We start from the raw sequence: 17,324 nt of genomic DNA, 5'->3' as shown, positions 1-17,324 counted from the left end.
ACAGCTAATAGACTTGCTTGGTCTTGTTGTGTTGCGCAGGCAATTTATCTGATCAAAGAGATGGACCAGGATGGTGATGAGAAGCTCTCTGAGGCTGAGATCCTGAAAAACCAGGACATTTTTATGAACAGTGAAGTAACGGACTATGGAAGACAGATCCACGTGTTACATGATGAATTATAATCCTTAGTTGTTGTTTTTTTCCTAATTGTACTTCAACTTTAATAGTCATTTGAGTGTCGTTGGATTTTTTCATAGTCCATATTCGCGCTCATAGTCCCTAGTTCCCTTCTTAATAATTTAACTCTGTAAAATTACATTATCTTTAAAGCACTTTTATGGTCTAGACACTATCTTTTTCTCATTATTGGAATCTACTGAAAATGTAATTGTGTAATAAACTCTTTTTGAATTAATGTCTGTACATAAAGACAATTTTTATTTATTTATTTATTTATTTATTTATCCATTTATTTATTTTATTTTGCATAAAAAGATAGGTAACCATATTTTTACATTGTAACCTTGGATCCACGGACATTCAGTATTCAAATCAGTGCATAACTACCTGGGTGGAACCTTTACTGGCAGATGATGTACCTCATACAAAAACCCAAAACTTGCTGTGACTTGCAATATGCAGTAACTACAAAAATTGCATTTCAGTTCCTGGTGTTTAAAACTGGTTATTGTTCCTACAATCAAAATGAGATTTGGGTTCACCTGATTGTCCCTTTCACTATCTTTTAGCAAATGCCATTTCATGTGTCTTCATCGAGCATTCAAATGACAATCATAGGCAAAAACTGTTATCTTTCAGGCAGGCCTGTCTGTGGTTTATGACATCATCATATGGTGCTTCCTTGTTTGAGTCAAACCTGGGCAACACAGTTTTAGTGCAATACAGCTGAAGATTTCCTGTGTGCAACATTTCATTGTGTTTTACTCCGACCACACCACTCAGCCCCAGGATAAGCATCTTGACTCTTTTTTTCTTTTGTAAATGATACCGTCTACTCATTAAACAAGGAGACATTGATTTCCAGACATTGATCACAATGACAGCATTACAGTTCAAAGATGCTTTTTGGGTGAGTACACTGGATAGTCTAACCATACCAGATTAGATATAGACAGGAAAGACACAACATTTGTGAAAAATGTTTTGTTGTCAAATGCTGCAGTAACAAAATAGTCTCCATAAACTCATACGCTGAAAGCACTGTGTTATTTTTCATGTAAATGTAGTGTTGGCAAAGCTTTAAGCTTCAGTTACAATGTAACATTTTCTGACCCCAGATGGGGGAACTAATCACTACTTCAATCCTTTTTTGAATTACTAATCTCTTCCAGTTTTCAGTATTGAAACTTTTCTGTCAGATAATTTGAGTGTATCTTTTTTTTTATACATGTTTTTTGTCTAATAAGCCAGAGTATTGTTAACCAGTTAGTCTGAGAACACAAGTTCAAAGATAGAACTAGATGTTATGTTTCAGATGATTCTAGCAGCGTTTTTTTTTTCCTTTCTTTTTTTAACAAATACATAACTCGTGGTATAAAAAGAGTTTCAGCGTTGTCAGAGGAACCTCTGTAGCCTTCTGTGGACTTCCTGTAAAGTATAACTTCGCCCTGCTGTTTTTGGCTTTGATCTAACGGCTGAGTGGCATTGTCAAAGCAGCTATCTACAAAGCACCTGAAAGCTTCTGGGTTGATTTGCATCCAAGGCCATGCACCCTAATCCTATTTCAGCCTTTGCATGTGAACTGTTCGTATTTTGAGAGTGGTTGTCTATTTGGGAACTGTTTTGATATGTTTTGCTTGTGGTCATTTCTAAGACATAAATCTTAACATTTTTATAGCCACTAGCACGCAAAAAAAAAATGTTTAAGTCCATTAACATCTCGCTAATAGGACAAACTATTTTTAAGGTAATATGCAGACTCCTTTCCAAATGCATTCCATATAATGGATTTCTTCACATAATTTTGTAGAGCTGCCAACAAAATAGTTAAAAATGATAAGAACTTTGTCACTACACTTGAAGGTGTGTATGTATTTCTTATCACACTATACCAACTGATGGCAAAGTCTGCAAAGTTTTCAGCTGTTTTTTCCTAGTTGTAATCTTCTCATCTACTTTGCCAATGAACTTTAAGAGTTTCACTAAACAGCAAGAATCATTACTGGCTATCTTAATCCAGGTTTAAGTGTATTCCTGATGGCTAGAATACTCTCTAATACATGTCTAACACATATTACACAGCTGCTGAAATAGATTTGTGAAAATGCAAAAGAAAAACATGAACATACACACTGTTCCCTTTCATACGCAGTATTTGGAAAAAAAAATCATTAGCGTTTTAAATTTACATTTTGTTGGACAGTGGGGGTGTAAGTAGTACATAACTTACCCTTTTACAAATTAAGGGGAAAGTCCCGATTTGTGTTTTATAGATCTGGACAGACTGAAATTACCTCAAAGAGGTCAAAGATCGTTATTGAGTTAATGTTTCTGTTGTTGGTCACAGAGCACAGAATTCACCAGTAACCTGGGCTATGAGGTGCTTATACAGAGGCTATGCGATGGGCGGAGGATGTGCAAAGACATGGAGGACCTCTTGAAAATGAGGTGATATGACTCTAAACCCATTTCATAAGAATTCTGAGCAATTTTTCCAGTTAAAGTCGCCCAGTTGTATGTGGTTGACTCATTAATTGACCTGTGCTTGACACAGGGCGATGGCTGAAGAGCGGTATGGTAAAGAACTGGTAACCATCGCACGCAAATCAGGGGGCCAGAGTGAGACTGGGTAAGTGGCTGCATTTCTTAAATTATGAGTCACTTTTCATAGTGGAAACAGCTCTTGTCTCTTAAAAGAGGGACAGTCATTGAGAAAGAAGAAGAAAGAGTTATCTTACACCAATATAACTGTTTTCTCACATGCTCCACCCTTTATTTGACAAGTTTTCAAGTGTTTTAAGACACAGTTGTTGAAGAACTGCCAGCAGCCTTTGGAGCTTGGTGTCTCTACAACCACGTGACTTTCATATTGCATAATGTTTGTTTGTCTGTTTTTTCACAGCACTTTAAGAGCATCGTTTGACCAACTAAAAGCACGTAAGTAGAATGGAAATTATGATAATTTGATCTTTGTAATTAAACCAGTGCTCTCTGTAATTAAACCAGCGCTGCACTAAAACAAAGTAAATATTTTGTTGTTGTTGTTGTTGTTTTCCTTCAAGAAATTGAGAATGTAGGAAACCTACACATTCAATTCTCTGGGATATTAAAGGAGGAGGTGAAAAGGATGGAGCAATTCCGGGAACGACAGAAAGAACAGAGAAAAAAGGTCTTCTAAACTCAGATATCTTACAATGCTGCAGCCCACATAAGGAAACACTGTTTTACCAGTTCTCCCACCTCAGAAACTTAGCGTTGAGACTCTTATAGGTTCATGTGGTAACCTTTGACTGTTTCCACTTCATGCACCTCAAAGGCTTAAAATAGCTCATATAAATGCTTACTGAGCGTCTCTCTGGTCTGTTTCACCTTGACATGTGGCCAGAGCCCTCTCCTCTAACACATATGTGTTGATATCATGTTTAGTGAGAAAGCAAAAAGTTTTTTTCATAACAGTCGCTGCAAACATATGTTTCCGTGTTGTAAAGGCAGCTTTGTTATGCTATCTGTGTTAACTTCATACCCTGTTTACCTCACTTTTTCAGTTTGAGGGAATCATGGAGAAAGTGCAAAAGGTCAAGGTTTCACTGTACAAGAAAACAATGGAGGTAAGAGGATAAACACAACAGTGGTCTTTTTTAAACTCTAGGGTTCTGTGGTCTTGTCAACTACAGAATCTAACTTCTGATTAAAAGTCAAACCAACCAATTTAAATATAAAAACAACTATTTGTTACATGCAGTTGTATGCACTTGGATCCCTGTTAACGTCAACTGAATATGAACTTCTGTATTCTAAAGCCCTGTGTAATAATTATGTGACTGGGTTTCTGTGTGAACTGATGTGTCAAAAATGTAAGATGTTCAAGTAAAGGTAAAGGCAAATGATGTAGAATACTTAATACTAATACTTTTTCATCAGTGAAGAGATCAAAAACAGCCACGAGATACAACAATTCCGTGCACACAAGCAATATGGGTGTGTTCTTTAGTTACATTTCAAGCCAAAAAAAAAAAGACATCTTACTAATGTTTGCAACTATGAAAAAAATGGTAGTAGGAGTTAAGAAACAATCAGGCATGAAAGCTACAAAGAAGAAATAAGAAGGAAACAAGGGTCGCCTGTACATCTCAGGTTTCACTCTGATGAATAAGGAGACAAAGTGTTAACTTCTATGCGGCATCCAACTTGCAGTTGCAAGTGAGAGCTTGACACTTTGAATCATCAGAGGCTTCTGTTCAGGAAGTCTAGATTTTTTGTGTGTTATTTATACACACACATACACACGCATTCACACTCCACTCTTTCAATGTCACTTTTCTCTGTTCCTCATATCTGAGCAGTTCTCTGTAAACAAAACATTTTTTTTTCTGATCATTTTACTTCTCAGAAGTCAAGGCATAGGTTTTTTTGGGGATGTCATGAGTTTCAGAAAATGATCCCACTGTTAAAGCCTTCTTTACTCTGTGCCTTGCAGTCTAAGAAGTCTTACGAGCAGAAATGTAAGGAGGCAGATGAAGCTGAGCAGGCTGCTGAGAGAATAAACAGTGCCCCCACTGCAACACCCAAACAGACTGAGAAGGTAGGGGGCTGCAAGTACTGTTAGTTCAACCTGGTGTGGTCCAAAAGCCAGGTCTGACATTTCCTGCAGTTTGTTAAATCAGTCTCCACTCCAGTTCTGTGAATGGTGGCAAAAATATATATATATATCCCTATATTTTCCCTAAGTTGGTATTTGGGAATTGACTGTGGGGGATTTCATGAAAATTTTGTAACACAGGGCACTATAGCAATGGGTATGACCAATAACGGGAACTTCAAATTTGTGTCATAACATAAGGCTAACATCGCATTTCCTTTGTGAAGAAGAACTCTGTCAACATCAAGAGGTCTAACGCTAAGGTCTTTTTAAAAACAGCTTTAGTGAACCCAAATTTTTGGCCTGGTCCACAAAATTTTTTAGCCTGACCCAAACCAAATAATGCAACTTTGGGTGAAACGAGACATTGTTTTTGCAGTTTGTGCATTAAAATGTTTCGTATACGTTAAAAGTAGACTTGGAAAAGCTGTACACCTAAACCTTTGAGATATGAAAATCTCTCTCAAATGTTTCTCAGGTACAGAACAAAGCTAAGCAATGCAGAGAAGCTGCTGGAGAGGCTGGTAAGAAACCATGGCACTTCCCCTGGACCCCCTCTCATTCTGTCCATTAGTCCCATACCTAATGTTGATTCACCTGATACAGATTGGCAATGCCCTTATTATTTATCATTACTCTTCATTTTCTCGGGAGAAGAGTGGAACTGCTCATGCAGTATTAAAGATGTTATAAATGCTGTTATTGTTGGACTTTTTTCCCCTACAGTCTGTGCTTTATGCTAGTTGGATGGTTAGTTGGTTTGCTGCGGTTTTTGCATGTGAAGCATTGGTTTACCAAAGAACCAAACGATTCAATTTTAGGGAAGTCGGTTCCTTTCTTAATGTGAAATATAACAATGGAACTTGAAATCGTTTCCCCAATTCTGTACCACGGATCAGGGAACTTTTTGAACATCTGGAAAGAGCAACCACAAAGGATAGGCTCATTCACAGAGATATCAGATAGTAGTAATACTACTTAATTGACTCACTTCTTTATTTAAAAAGGAACTGTTTCTTAAATGCACTATCTGTCACTTCATATGTGTTCTCTCTCTCTCTCTCTCTCTCTCTCTCTCTCTCTCTCTTCCTCCCCATTATGTGCTTGTCAACCATGCAGAGAAACAGTACATGTCAAACATTGAGCAGCTGGACAAGATTCGGCTTGAATGGGAGAGCACACACGAGAGCACGTGTGAGGTAGCGTGGGGAGGAGACAGACATGCTGCCTTTAGGCATCTCACTCACTCACAAAACTTTTAACACTCAACAGGGAACTCTCTCTATTTTTAGCCCTCTGTGGTTACCATTAACCACTTTAACCAGACACCAGTGTAAAAACCCTAAGGCACCTCACAAAAACCTAAGACAAGCCTCAAGAACCATGACTTCGGAACTATATAAATAGTCACACAGACACAGACATATCTGACATGTATCATTATTACTATTATTATTATTGTTGTTGTTGTTGTTGTTGTTATTAAGTCTGCTGTGTTATGTGCATTCTCATTGACTAAAACTCGATTTTTCAGGTTTTTCAACAGCAGGAAGGAGACAGAATCAACATTTTGAGAAATGCGATGTGGGTCCATTGTAACCAGTTCTCAGAGCAGTGCGTCAAAGATGACGAGGTCAGTGGAGTTGGACATGCTTTTTTGTGATCACATGGTTTGTAACAGTGTATATAGACAATGAAACATTTCTCTACATAGCGTTTGCGGCGAGTCCATTTTTAAGGTCCATATAGTATAATAAACCGACACACGCCTCTTGTAGCTTGTTCTGCCGCAGCGACTTTGCTTGTGATCAAGGTTCTTGTTATTCTGGTAAATCTTGGTTCTTTGCAACGCAAATTTTTCATTCCATACAGCCTTAAAATGAGTAAAGGCCTTCACACAAAGTGTGGGGAAACATAGGGGAAGCCAGAACATGGCTGGAAGCGTACATATTATTCTGTGTTCCTGTGACATGCATAGTGGTAAGCACTAATGTTGCACAGACCACGCAGACATTATTCGGGGAAAAAAGATAGTGATGTTTGTGTGAAGGCCTTGGTTCTAACCATAATGTTTCTTGTCTGTTTGTTCATTTTTTCCCCTCTTTTTCCAGTGCTACGAGGAGGTACGAGTGGTTTTAGAAGCATGTGACATCACGGCAGACATCAACAGCTTCATTGAGGTGAAAACAACAGGCAGAAGTCCTGCAGGTCAGAACAGAACACATTTGACTGATAAGAGCATTATAATCAATATACAGTTATGAATTCTTTTTTCTGCCTGTATTGCCCAAATTAAGACAAATTAGACTGTTCACTTATCTTGTCACGTGAACTGTTGTTAGCTTGTGTTTGCAGTATGCGATCCATGCAGGGAAGCATTGGATGCCTTATTTGCTTGTGTTAAATTCTTGTCCTGTCTCCCTAGCTCCCATTGTGTTTGAGAATTACTATGAGAGAGACACTTCCGCAGACAGCAATGGTACGGCCCGGTTCGGAGGAGGGGTAATGAAGAGGTCAGTGTGTCGGTCACATGACCACAGAATGATCATTGTTCATAGCAAACACATTACCCCTATAGAGAAACATACAAAATATGTTATGTGATATGTTAACTCGATTGGCGCTTTGGAGAGATGCATTCTGACACAAGTAATTTTGAAACCAATCTTAATTGTAAATCAATGCTGCACCATACCTCCTTTAATTACCCAAGTAATTAAGGAGCAAAACTTTTACATTAAAGGAAAAAAAATTGAAGAGTGCTTTGTCACATAAGCTATGCAGGTACATTATGTTTTGTAACTAATACTTGAGTGACGAATTCCATGCATTTTTCCACCTTTGTTACTTGTAGGCTAGATGTTTCAGTGTCAGTTACCATGTGGTGTATGTATACATATCCTTGTCTAACTGGACTGCCATTCTATTTTTAGGTTTTCAAATCTTTTGCAAGGGAACAGTACAGGCAGCTCCAAAAGCAATGCTAATGAGGGGTCACATTCCACACACCCCCCTTCTTCTGGTCAGTGGATGGCTTTTAGATTTTTCATCCTCATACAAGGATACATACAAAAGACAAAAGTTCTGTCATTTTTCAATTTAAATGAGACTAGTGAAGAACCTTACTGCCACAACAGCCCATTATGCTTACTGTGATGATAATGATAATGATTGGTAATATTGATTTTTGCTGCTGTTGTTATGATGCCACATTCTTTGTTTTTTATTTTGTCTTTTTTTCTTCTTCATCTTCTTGGAATTCTTTTATGATACATCATAGTGTGTACTTACAGTATCTAGCTGCATAGCGCCCCCTTTGGCAAATTCTAACTACTGTACTATGTGCACAGTTAAATATGTGAGATTGCATGGAGTAGTCCACCAATGCCATCTGTACTGTTACTATGGAAACAGTCAAAGCATAAGGACTTGGGGAAAGAAATGACTGTTTATATCCATGCCATCCACTCTTATTTTTAGCGCAAGCAGCAAGACATTTGGGATTTTCTCATGTGCTGAATTCAGGGTATGAGAATACTGGATACTGCATAACAACACTAAACAGTGACAGTATGTTTTACAAGGGATTCAGCCACACAGAATGAATTACACTGAATGATAAACTAATTCTGGGGTTTAAAGTCCACATCAGCTTTCCTAAATTCCAAGGCTTGGAGATCAGAGTACTGCTAGCTTTTGATTCGTCTCGTAATTAAAGGCTGATTTTTTTTTAATCAGAGACCACAGTAAATGGTAGATATGAAAACCAGTAAGACTCCAAGCAAGCAAAGTCAGCACACTCACTAATGCAGCTATGTCTCTCACACTTCTCCTGCCACCAGGGGGTACTGTGGCCTTCAGTATGGCGTCCTACATACAATACCACATGTTCTTCCCCATTTTATTTCTTAGTGTTGTACTGCAGCATTAGAAAATGCCTTGCAAAAGCCTTGTGTGTCTGGTTTATGTACCTAACTGGTCTATATCTGCCCTGACTTGTGGTTTTATATTTAACCCTCAGTGGAGACATCAGACGGAGTATATGCCTCCATTCCTGGGTTCCAGCAGGGGGCCTCAAGCAATGCCGCCAATCCAGAAGCAGCCTACCAAGCTCTGTATGACTACGTCGCTCAGGTCAGTCCTCCAAAACAACCCTTGTGCTTCACACTTTGAGCTCGTACTGGGAAATATATGAGAAAAGAATCACTTTTCAAAGTTAATCTGTTTCTCTGCTGGTATCTTCCATCTATGGCAGGGTACTGATGAGCTCTCCATAAGCACAGGGGAGGTGGTGCTGGTGATGGAGCAGGGTGGAGACGGCTGGTGGACTGTGGAGAGAAACGGACAGTGTGGACTGGTGCCCGGATCCTATCTGGCCAAAGTGTGAGCCCAGACATGACTCACCCGCTGTCTGTGGCACTTCTGACAAACCCCTTTCAGTCGCATTCACGTGTATATTAAACAGTCCCCTCCTTACGTGGAGACTTAGGCGGTCCGTCGTATTTAAGTAGGTGATTGCTGATTTGTTGCACTCATTTTTCTCTTAATTTATTCAAAGAAAACTGCTCTTATTTATTGTTATGAGGAGAAAAATGCTGGCACCTATGTACACATCAGACTACACCTCAGGCACTACAGATCAGTCTTAAAATATAGTAAGATATCGGTGTGAAACTCAATAAATTTATATTGCAATGACATGACTCATGAAATGACTCCGACCCTAGCTCACAATTTAACCGATAGCTACTTCCATCTGTAGAACAATTAAATGCTTTCTCTAGCTAATGGAGAATGTAAAAGAATTACTCTTGTACATTGTCACTGGATATGCACCAAGACATTGTTTTTGGCTTTTGTTTGAATACTGAAAAATAAACACTTTCTGATAAACAGTATAGCTATACATTCATATAAAAATATATTTTTTCCCTTCTCTATCATGCAGAAATTTCACTGTATGTAGTCTCTATGGTAACTCCATTTTTCAGTCAGCTGGTAGTCATTTAACTAGAATGATATCCTCAGTCTTTTTAATCGTCAGTTACTTTTTTGCAGTTCTGGAACTGGCTGTTCAATTTTTCATTATCAAAGGATGAAATTTAAATATCAAAGACAGTGCTATTTTTGCATCAGCATTTCTTTCTCATTGTTATCACAGCTAGGATGCGACCTCTTTAATCTTACATTAAAAGTTGAGTATAATTACACTCTTTAAAATTCAGTGGGTATGCATTAGCATTTGAACTGCTGAATGAACAACAGGTCATTCTTACAGATTGTACTGTTAACACATCACTGTCAGATTGCCACACTCCTCCTGGAGGACAGACACACTAAAAAAAAAAAAAAAAAAAAAAAAAATTTTAAAAAGCAGTCGCATTTGAGAATAGCAATTCAAGTCCGTCACATTGCATTGAGCACATAAAATGAAAAGCACACTCAAACACTCGCGTTAACAAGGCACTGGGAGCCCAGGCATGCCGTTTCTTTAATCAGCTGATCACAGAGCCTGATCCAATGAGCTAAGAGGTCTCGGATTTCCCACTCACACATGACACTGGTCATTCTAGAACCTGACTTGGCCTAGAAAATAAAACCCTTTACATTACAGTGTAGCCTTTACTATGTACATCCACAGAATGAGACCACAGCAGCGCTGTGCGCTGATATCCACCGGGGTGTGTAAATTACAGCCATCTATTAATGGCAGTCAGCTAAGCCCTACACTGTCACAAGAGCCTTGGTGTTGGAGTGATAAAGGAATCCAGACACAAGCCTGCCTTTACATTGGCCTAGTAGGATAAGACCTTTAGACCCTGCACCCTGGGAAAGGGCTGAACTTTGACCTTGTTCTCCCCGAGCTTTCTTCGTGGACAAAAGCCCCCCTGACAACCTGTGTTAGAACGTCTGCATGCTTTGTGTGGGTGGGTGTCAAGGCTTCACAAAAATTCTTGGAGTGCAGAGTCACATGACCATAGTCTTAGATGTGTATGTTGGTGAGAGATCACTAAATTCTCGCAAACTTGCAAAATTAACTGATATGTTCACATCCAAGATGGTGCCAGGCTTCAAGCCCTCCTCAGTTAAGCGTCCAAAGGCCACAGGAGAAACTGTGTGTGTAAAAAGGAATCTATTAAAGTGAGGTTATGTATAAGATGAAATGGTACACATCTAATACAAGGACAAAGACCATCTCTGTGGTGGAGAGTTTATTTTCACTCATTTTTTTTCTTCCCTTGTTTTATTTACATTCATTTAAAACCTAACATTTGACTTAGAATCCACACAACTAGCTACATATTTTCCAAAACCAACTTTAAAATCTGTATATTACCAGAATACTAAACTCCACACAATCACAGGAAGAAACAAACCAAAACAACAAAAACATTCAGACAGAAATAAAACATAACATTTGTTTTAGTACGATAGTGCATGTAGGTTATTACCCCAAAAATAATTGTTTGCATGTGAACTGAATTTCTCTTTTTCTTTTCTTTTTTTCTTTTTTGATGGAAAGATCACTTTTACTGCCGTAGGACAGGACAAATGCTGCCAAAAGATTGCATGTTTACTTTCCAGAACTTTCTCTCTAAATGCCAGCACTCCTGTGTAGGAGCAGGTTGGTGATGGGTGGCACAAGGCAGCCTCTCACAAATAAAGGGAGTCCCCCATCCCACATATTTACACGAGTATATTTCAATATTTATAAAATATTCCAAAGCCGTACACATAGTGCAAACCGACACATGAGGAAAGCAGAAACTCCACATCTCATTCCATACAGTAATGCCTTCTCTTCCACACGAGCAACGCTGCTCATTTTTCAATGACACTAATCAAGGTTAAAGCGCTCAGTGTCTCACTGTCCTCCCCGAAAGGGGGGGGAAAAAAAGGGAAAAAAACAAAACGAAACAAAACAAAACAAAAAAAACTGTTTAGTTGCCGTTGTTTAAATTTGGCTTATAGCATTTTTTGAAGAAAAACGGATGACTAAAATAAAAACACCGTAGTTTGCACAAAAAGCGGGTAAAATAAATAGAGCATTTTTTCAGCTTCACCCATCACCAGTGTGAGTGTAGTGTGTGAGCAAACCCTGTGTTTCTGAGTTGGTGAAAGCAAAGTAAGAGCACGACTCTGTTGTCGTGCCACGTCAATGAAACCCTGAGCCCAGGCGTGTGTGTGTGCGCGTGTGTGTGTGCGCGCGTGTGTGTGGTGTTTGTGTGTGTATGTGTGTGCGTGTTACGTTTTTATGCGTATGTTCCTCCAGTGATAAGAAGTTCGTAGGCAGGATCACGTCCTCTGCGACACAGCACCACACAGGCACACAGCATCCCGAGCATCTGGGATAGATCAAAAAAATCAAAAGCAAACTTGGAATCAACACAAGTGCTCCAAAGTGTGCAGGCTCCCAGCTGCTCCAGGAAGACAAAAACAGTCTATTTCACAAACCCTAGCTCTCTTCCAATAGAACACACGAAGACAAAAGGGACACCAAATCTAAGTATCACTCTAACATTAGCAAACAATGGTAGCAAAAGCCTTTAAAATCAACTTAGAAAAGTCATGAGGTTCAAAGTATGCATCCAGAAGGTTTAACAAATAATTTTTTTTTTCTTTAATTGGCAAGCTTAAATGACTTCATTTGTAAACAGGTAGGGGCTTTTTGTTTTTATTTTTTACTAAGACTGACATGTATTTTATTTATATACAAAGAGCCAATGGTCTGAAACAGAATGAGTTTTTGGCTGGCTGTGTATCCCAGATGGCAGTCATGCAAAAGAAAGGTTTGAGAGAAAACTTGCCCCAGTCTCTGGACCAGCTGGCCCACCATTGTGGCTCAGATCAAGAGGTGAATCAGGGGGAAAATGGAGCAGATAATGCAGCTTTGTGTTCAGTAATATGCATGTCAATCTATTTATACCCTTTCCCACAGTCTGAGCCATCCACACTGCAAATTCTAACACACAACAAATTTCTACTGAAATTTTGCAGAAAAGGATGAAAAATTTAATGTTATGTCGGTTAGTAGGAAAAAAGGAAACAAAACAAAAAAAAAACAACCCAAGAGCTAGGGCAGGCTCTTTTATCCTAACTCTCTTATCTGACAGTCATTTCTCTTCTTCCACACAGACAACGCCAAAGCTCAAACAAAAAAAACAACAACTCCAAAGCAAGTGGAAACGATAGTCTCATCCATGACAATCTAATCCATTAGTACCAGGTCAGCCTTTTTTCCTGTGTAAATAATTCAGATGTAAAGGAGGTAGGAGTCATCTAGCATTTCTGGTTAGGAAATCTACGGTGAACCTGCCTTTGAAGCTCCTCTGATTCAGATACTTGAGAGCATTTTGGTTTGTCAGGGAGCTGCCTGGATGTGCGGTGACTCAGCAGTGGAACACTGTGACCATCCTTGCTAAGTGCTTTTCTTTAAAAAGACTTCTGTCTGACGGATGGAGAGCCAGACATGACACAATGAGCCCAGTATGCTCAAGGCCCAGGCTTGTCCAATATTCATCCTGTCTTAGCCAAGCCATGTCTAATCACACATGAAAAAAACAGCTCTGGTTTATCCAGGAGAGCCAGTCAGACTAAGGGAAGCTGGATGCTATACAGAATGAGTGATAACAATTGTTAAAAATGTTGACGATATGAACTGAAAAGGTTTGTTACCTGAATGGCAGCGAAAGTCAGTGCCGCCCAGATGACATACATCATAATCTCTTTCAGTTTTTTCACAACAAGTGCTTCACATCCCTGAAACAATGCCAAACACAAGAGCTTGTTAAGAGCCTGCAGACTATAGTTAATTATTTGCAGTGGCAACAGATCTATTGCAGCAAAGTACAAATGATCTGCTTTGAAGCATATACCATAATGAAAAGAGAAGACAATGCAAACACAGATACTGATATAAAGTCCTAAAGAAGGTAGCTCACTGCTGAAACAGTGGTATCTATTAAACTTATTCTGGATCAGAAGGTTGAGTGTGTCACCTTCTCCGAAAATAGCTTTATAGAAGCATACACACAGTCACACATACGCACGCACACAAACTGACGCCGGTCCTTTTACCTCAGGGTACAAATCCCCTGTGCGGGAGAGGGAACCTGTACAGTTGCTGGCGCTGGGTTTGCAGCAGCTCTGTGGCACACTGTTGTTTTGGGACTCCTGAAACCAGCGGGTCTTTTTCCAGTCCGAATAGTTATGAATTCCACAGCAGTGCAGCTTTGGGAGTAGAGACATATAATCTAATGACAACCCATGCCACACAACATGTCATCCACAATACACAGTGTTAGGTTACCATGTAAGCTCAAAGGTGAAAGCATACACAGGGGAAAATATTAATTGGACCGGAAATTTATATGATCCTAAGTCTCGTAAAAACAATCTCAGTAAATTACCTGTCTCTGTACGTAGTCGATGGCGCGGCTTGGGGCATCCATGTTGGTCCCATTGTATTCGTTATACACTTTCTGTATGGAGCGATCAACTTCATCCTCCACCTGAAAAATAAACGCAAACATTTCGCAATAAAACTTACGTGAACATTAAGCGATAAATGCAGTATCGATTTTAATGTCAATATGCATATTATCCAAAATACAGCTCAGTCAATGTCATTCCACTGTGATATGCACATATGGCATGCGTGATACTACAATGAGCTTTCTGTTCATCCAGAAACACAAAAACATTTTGTCCTGTGTTTGCACTAGAATATGACTTCATTCTGACACACAATCGACATGGCGTTTCTTAATCAAACACCGGTGATAATACTCTACGCTAAAAAAATATTGACCTGCGGCCTTAAAGGAACTTACCTTCGCTCTGTAAATATATCCCAGCACCACCACTCCCACCTCAGTCACAAACACCAACATGAGAATAATGACAAACTATGAAGGAAAAACAGAGGTGACAGAGGAAAACACATTTAATAAACTTTCTGGGTGTTCACTAAAAGTCTAAAATCCAAGATTTAAATTTGCTTTGCTTTCAACAGACACTATAAATAGTGCTAAACTAATACAACTGATTTGAATTTGAGATTGTCTAGCACATTGGCTTTGAGTTTGTATATTGATCTTATTAAACAACATAACACACACTACATGGCTAAGTATGTCATTTAATCAGAAATACTGCCGAGCCATATAATGGTGTTTTCTCAAGGGTACACTAACCACGGCAAGTCCACAGCGGCTCTCTCGCACCGTGGCACAACATCCGATCAGCCCAATAATAAACAGCAAGGTCCCGACGGCGATGATGACAACGGCAGGAATGAGTGTGTATACATCCTCAAAGAAATGGTCGTAATCATCATACGTGATGAACACGTAGGCTCCGACATAGCACAGGATGCCAGCAGCAGCCTGCGAAGGAACCGCAATCATCGTCATGAACAGAGTAAGGCAAAGGCAGACTCCAAAAAAATAATGTTTTGCTGAAATTTAAAAGCTTTATTTACTAATGAGCAGATGCATTGCACACCACTAACAGAAACGAGCAATTTCATATCATATATACAAAATCCATGCATATTCTTGGCAGTAATATAAAAGTGGCAAAAATTATGTTTCCAATCATAAAAGATGTATGACTAACAAAGTAACATGTAATACAAAGTTGCACAGTCTTCATTTCTTTCAAGGTAATGTGTCAGCCATCAACATAAATAATATCACATATCATAAATATAATGCAATAATATCATTACTGACACCATTACTTTGTTACAGAAATTACAGCGTCACGAAATCTGACATCTCATGCAGATGGAGAAAAAGACAATTGAAAAGATAAATATTGTCTTAAAACCCCTGAAAGTGGATATATGGCATAACATCAGTCAAAGAGACATAGTGCAAGATTCTGTGAATATACAAGGTCAAGTTGAAGTAAATGAATTGCCCGTCCAAATTCAACTGCCATACAGATGTAAAACTAGGAGAGACATCACTTTGGCATGAAACTATGCGGTTGGTGGGACGATTTTAAATGGCTGGCTCTTTTTATGTGACCATATCGTCGTTTGCGTTTTTTATTTTACTGTCTTGCTTTCACTCCGTAAAATTGCTTTTAAAGTGCTGCACTGCCACTGCAGACGTCTTTTCGAAATACTCACGAAGACTCACTGCAATAAAACGTAGCGAAACAGGAAATAAAATCCTCATTGGGCCGTCGAATTGCACTAATAAACACTGAAACCTTGCTGCGCAGTCAAAATCGCATATGCACGTAAAATAAGCCATGCACTTGTCAAGAATTCACATTGATTGCTTATAATTATAGCCGTCGTAGTCAACCTCAATAATGGATGATCATGGAACTTTATAGCGGTACATTTAGTTAACCTAACGAATTCTACCCGTCGCAATACATCTGTTTCAGAAAAGACAGCATGCTTAGGTTTTGTATCCAACTCCAATTGAACAATCCATCAACATAGTAGCTGACTGACAGTTGTTGACAATACTATGTGGAGGATTGGCAGGAGACTATTAACTTTGTGCTTCCACTAGTATAGTCATATTTCAATTAAGAACAGCTGTTAGCTTGCTAAATTGCTCTGTAAACAAACCCAGTGATATCAAAGCTAATGCTAATCTAGTATCGGACATACCATCAACCAACTTTAGCAAGGTAGGCTAGCCAATTTAGCTTTTGTCGCGGGTTATATGGATCGCGCTACATGTCTGTTGTAAATGATGCTAGAAAAATATACAGCTAAGCATAACCATTTCATGTTAAGATATACCAGCGACAGCAATGTTGCACCTGAGAAACTGAAATGACACAATTCTTTCAGTTAACTGGGGGTAAAATACTACAGCGACTTGCATAGCAACTAGTAGCTAACTGGCTATTCAAATATGCTGCGTAGCCAGTTGGTGATCTCAGCTATTTTAACAGTGAAGTACGGGTAACTTACCCAGAAAATAAGGTTAAGGAAGACCAGAACAGTCTTTGAAGAGGTGATCCCACACTGACCCATTATTACAATATTGTTCAAAGAGTATTACTGTAATAATGCGTAATTTAATTTTACTGTGGCTGTAAAATGGCTGGCGCTGCTCTGTCTTCCATGCCCCAGTACTACTCCGGTCTGATCTGACCCCGACGCAACCACAACAACCAGCTGGATTAAATCACATGACGGGATGAGGTCATCCCATTTTCAGGGATATGAAAGATTTCTTGTGTGCCTTAAAACTGATGGTTTTCAACCCGTATGTTGCCGTCCAAAACCATGCAAAATATTGTCCAAAAGATGATAATTTATGTAGTAAATTGTGTAGTTAGCCCACGAGTTCGTGTGCTTGCGTATGCAAATTTGCGCTAATAAAACAGAAATAAACTCTGTGTTATTAAACGGTAAACTACTAGTTAAATTACAAAATGGCAGCTGAACTACATAAGAAAGTTCATGATGTTTTGCTGCAGAATAGTGTGCAAATTAGCAGGTATAATTAAACTAGAGTGTCTGCT

At 39.0% G+C, this 17,324-nt stretch overlaps 2 protein-coding genes across 4 annotated transcripts; one reads left to right on the top strand and one right to left on the bottom strand.

The window, feature by feature from the left end:
* The first annotated feature begins 1,058 nt into the window (after positions 1–1,058).
* On the top strand, positions 1,059–9,207 carry pstpip1a (proline-serine-threonine phosphatase interacting protein 1a). The gene is made up of 15 exons (XM_030766039.1): positions 1,059–1,091; positions 2,529–2,629; positions 2,736–2,810; positions 3,084–3,118; positions 3,244–3,350; positions 3,727–3,789; positions 4,659–4,763; positions 5,299–5,344; positions 5,940–6,019; positions 6,355–6,453; positions 6,932–7,028; positions 7,246–7,333; positions 7,754–7,842; positions 8,842–8,954; positions 9,076–9,207. Exons 1-15 carry the CDS (start codon positions 1,059–1,061, stop codon positions 9,205–9,207), a joined length of 1,263 nt encoding a protein of 420 aa, XP_030621899.1.
* Positions 9,208–11,041: 1,834 nt separating this feature from the next.
* tspan3a (tetraspanin 3a) lies at positions 11,042–16,914 on the bottom strand. Of its 3 annotated transcripts, XM_030766044.1 has the most exons (7): positions 16,768–16,914; positions 15,017–15,208; positions 14,654–14,728; positions 14,231–14,332; positions 13,899–14,051; positions 13,497–13,580; positions 11,042–12,166 (listed from the first exon to the last, which is right to left on the bottom strand). In XM_030766044.1, the coding sequence occupies exons 1-7, from the start codon at positions 16,828–16,830 to the stop codon at positions 12,074–12,076; spliced, it is 762 nt and encodes a 253-aa protein (XP_030621904.1). In that variant the 5' UTR covers positions 16,831–16,914; the 3' UTR covers positions 11,042–12,073. The 3 variants fall into 3 exon arrangements, with proteins under 3 accessions (XP_030621904.1, XP_030621905.1, XP_030621906.1); XM_030766045.1 differs by lacking the exon at positions 14,654–14,728; XM_030766046.1 differs by lacking the exon at positions 15,017–15,208.
* Positions 16,915–17,324: the final 410 nt, after the last annotated feature.

Source organism: Chanos chanos, chromosome 2, assembly GCF_902362185.1.
Source record: "Chanos chanos chromosome 2, fChaCha1.1, whole genome shotgun sequence".
Lineage (NCBI taxonomy): Eukaryota > Metazoa > Chordata > Actinopteri > Gonorynchiformes > Chanidae > Chanos > Chanos chanos.
Note: the sequence above shows the minus strand (reverse complement) of the source record. Positions and strands in the feature narration are given on the sequence as shown.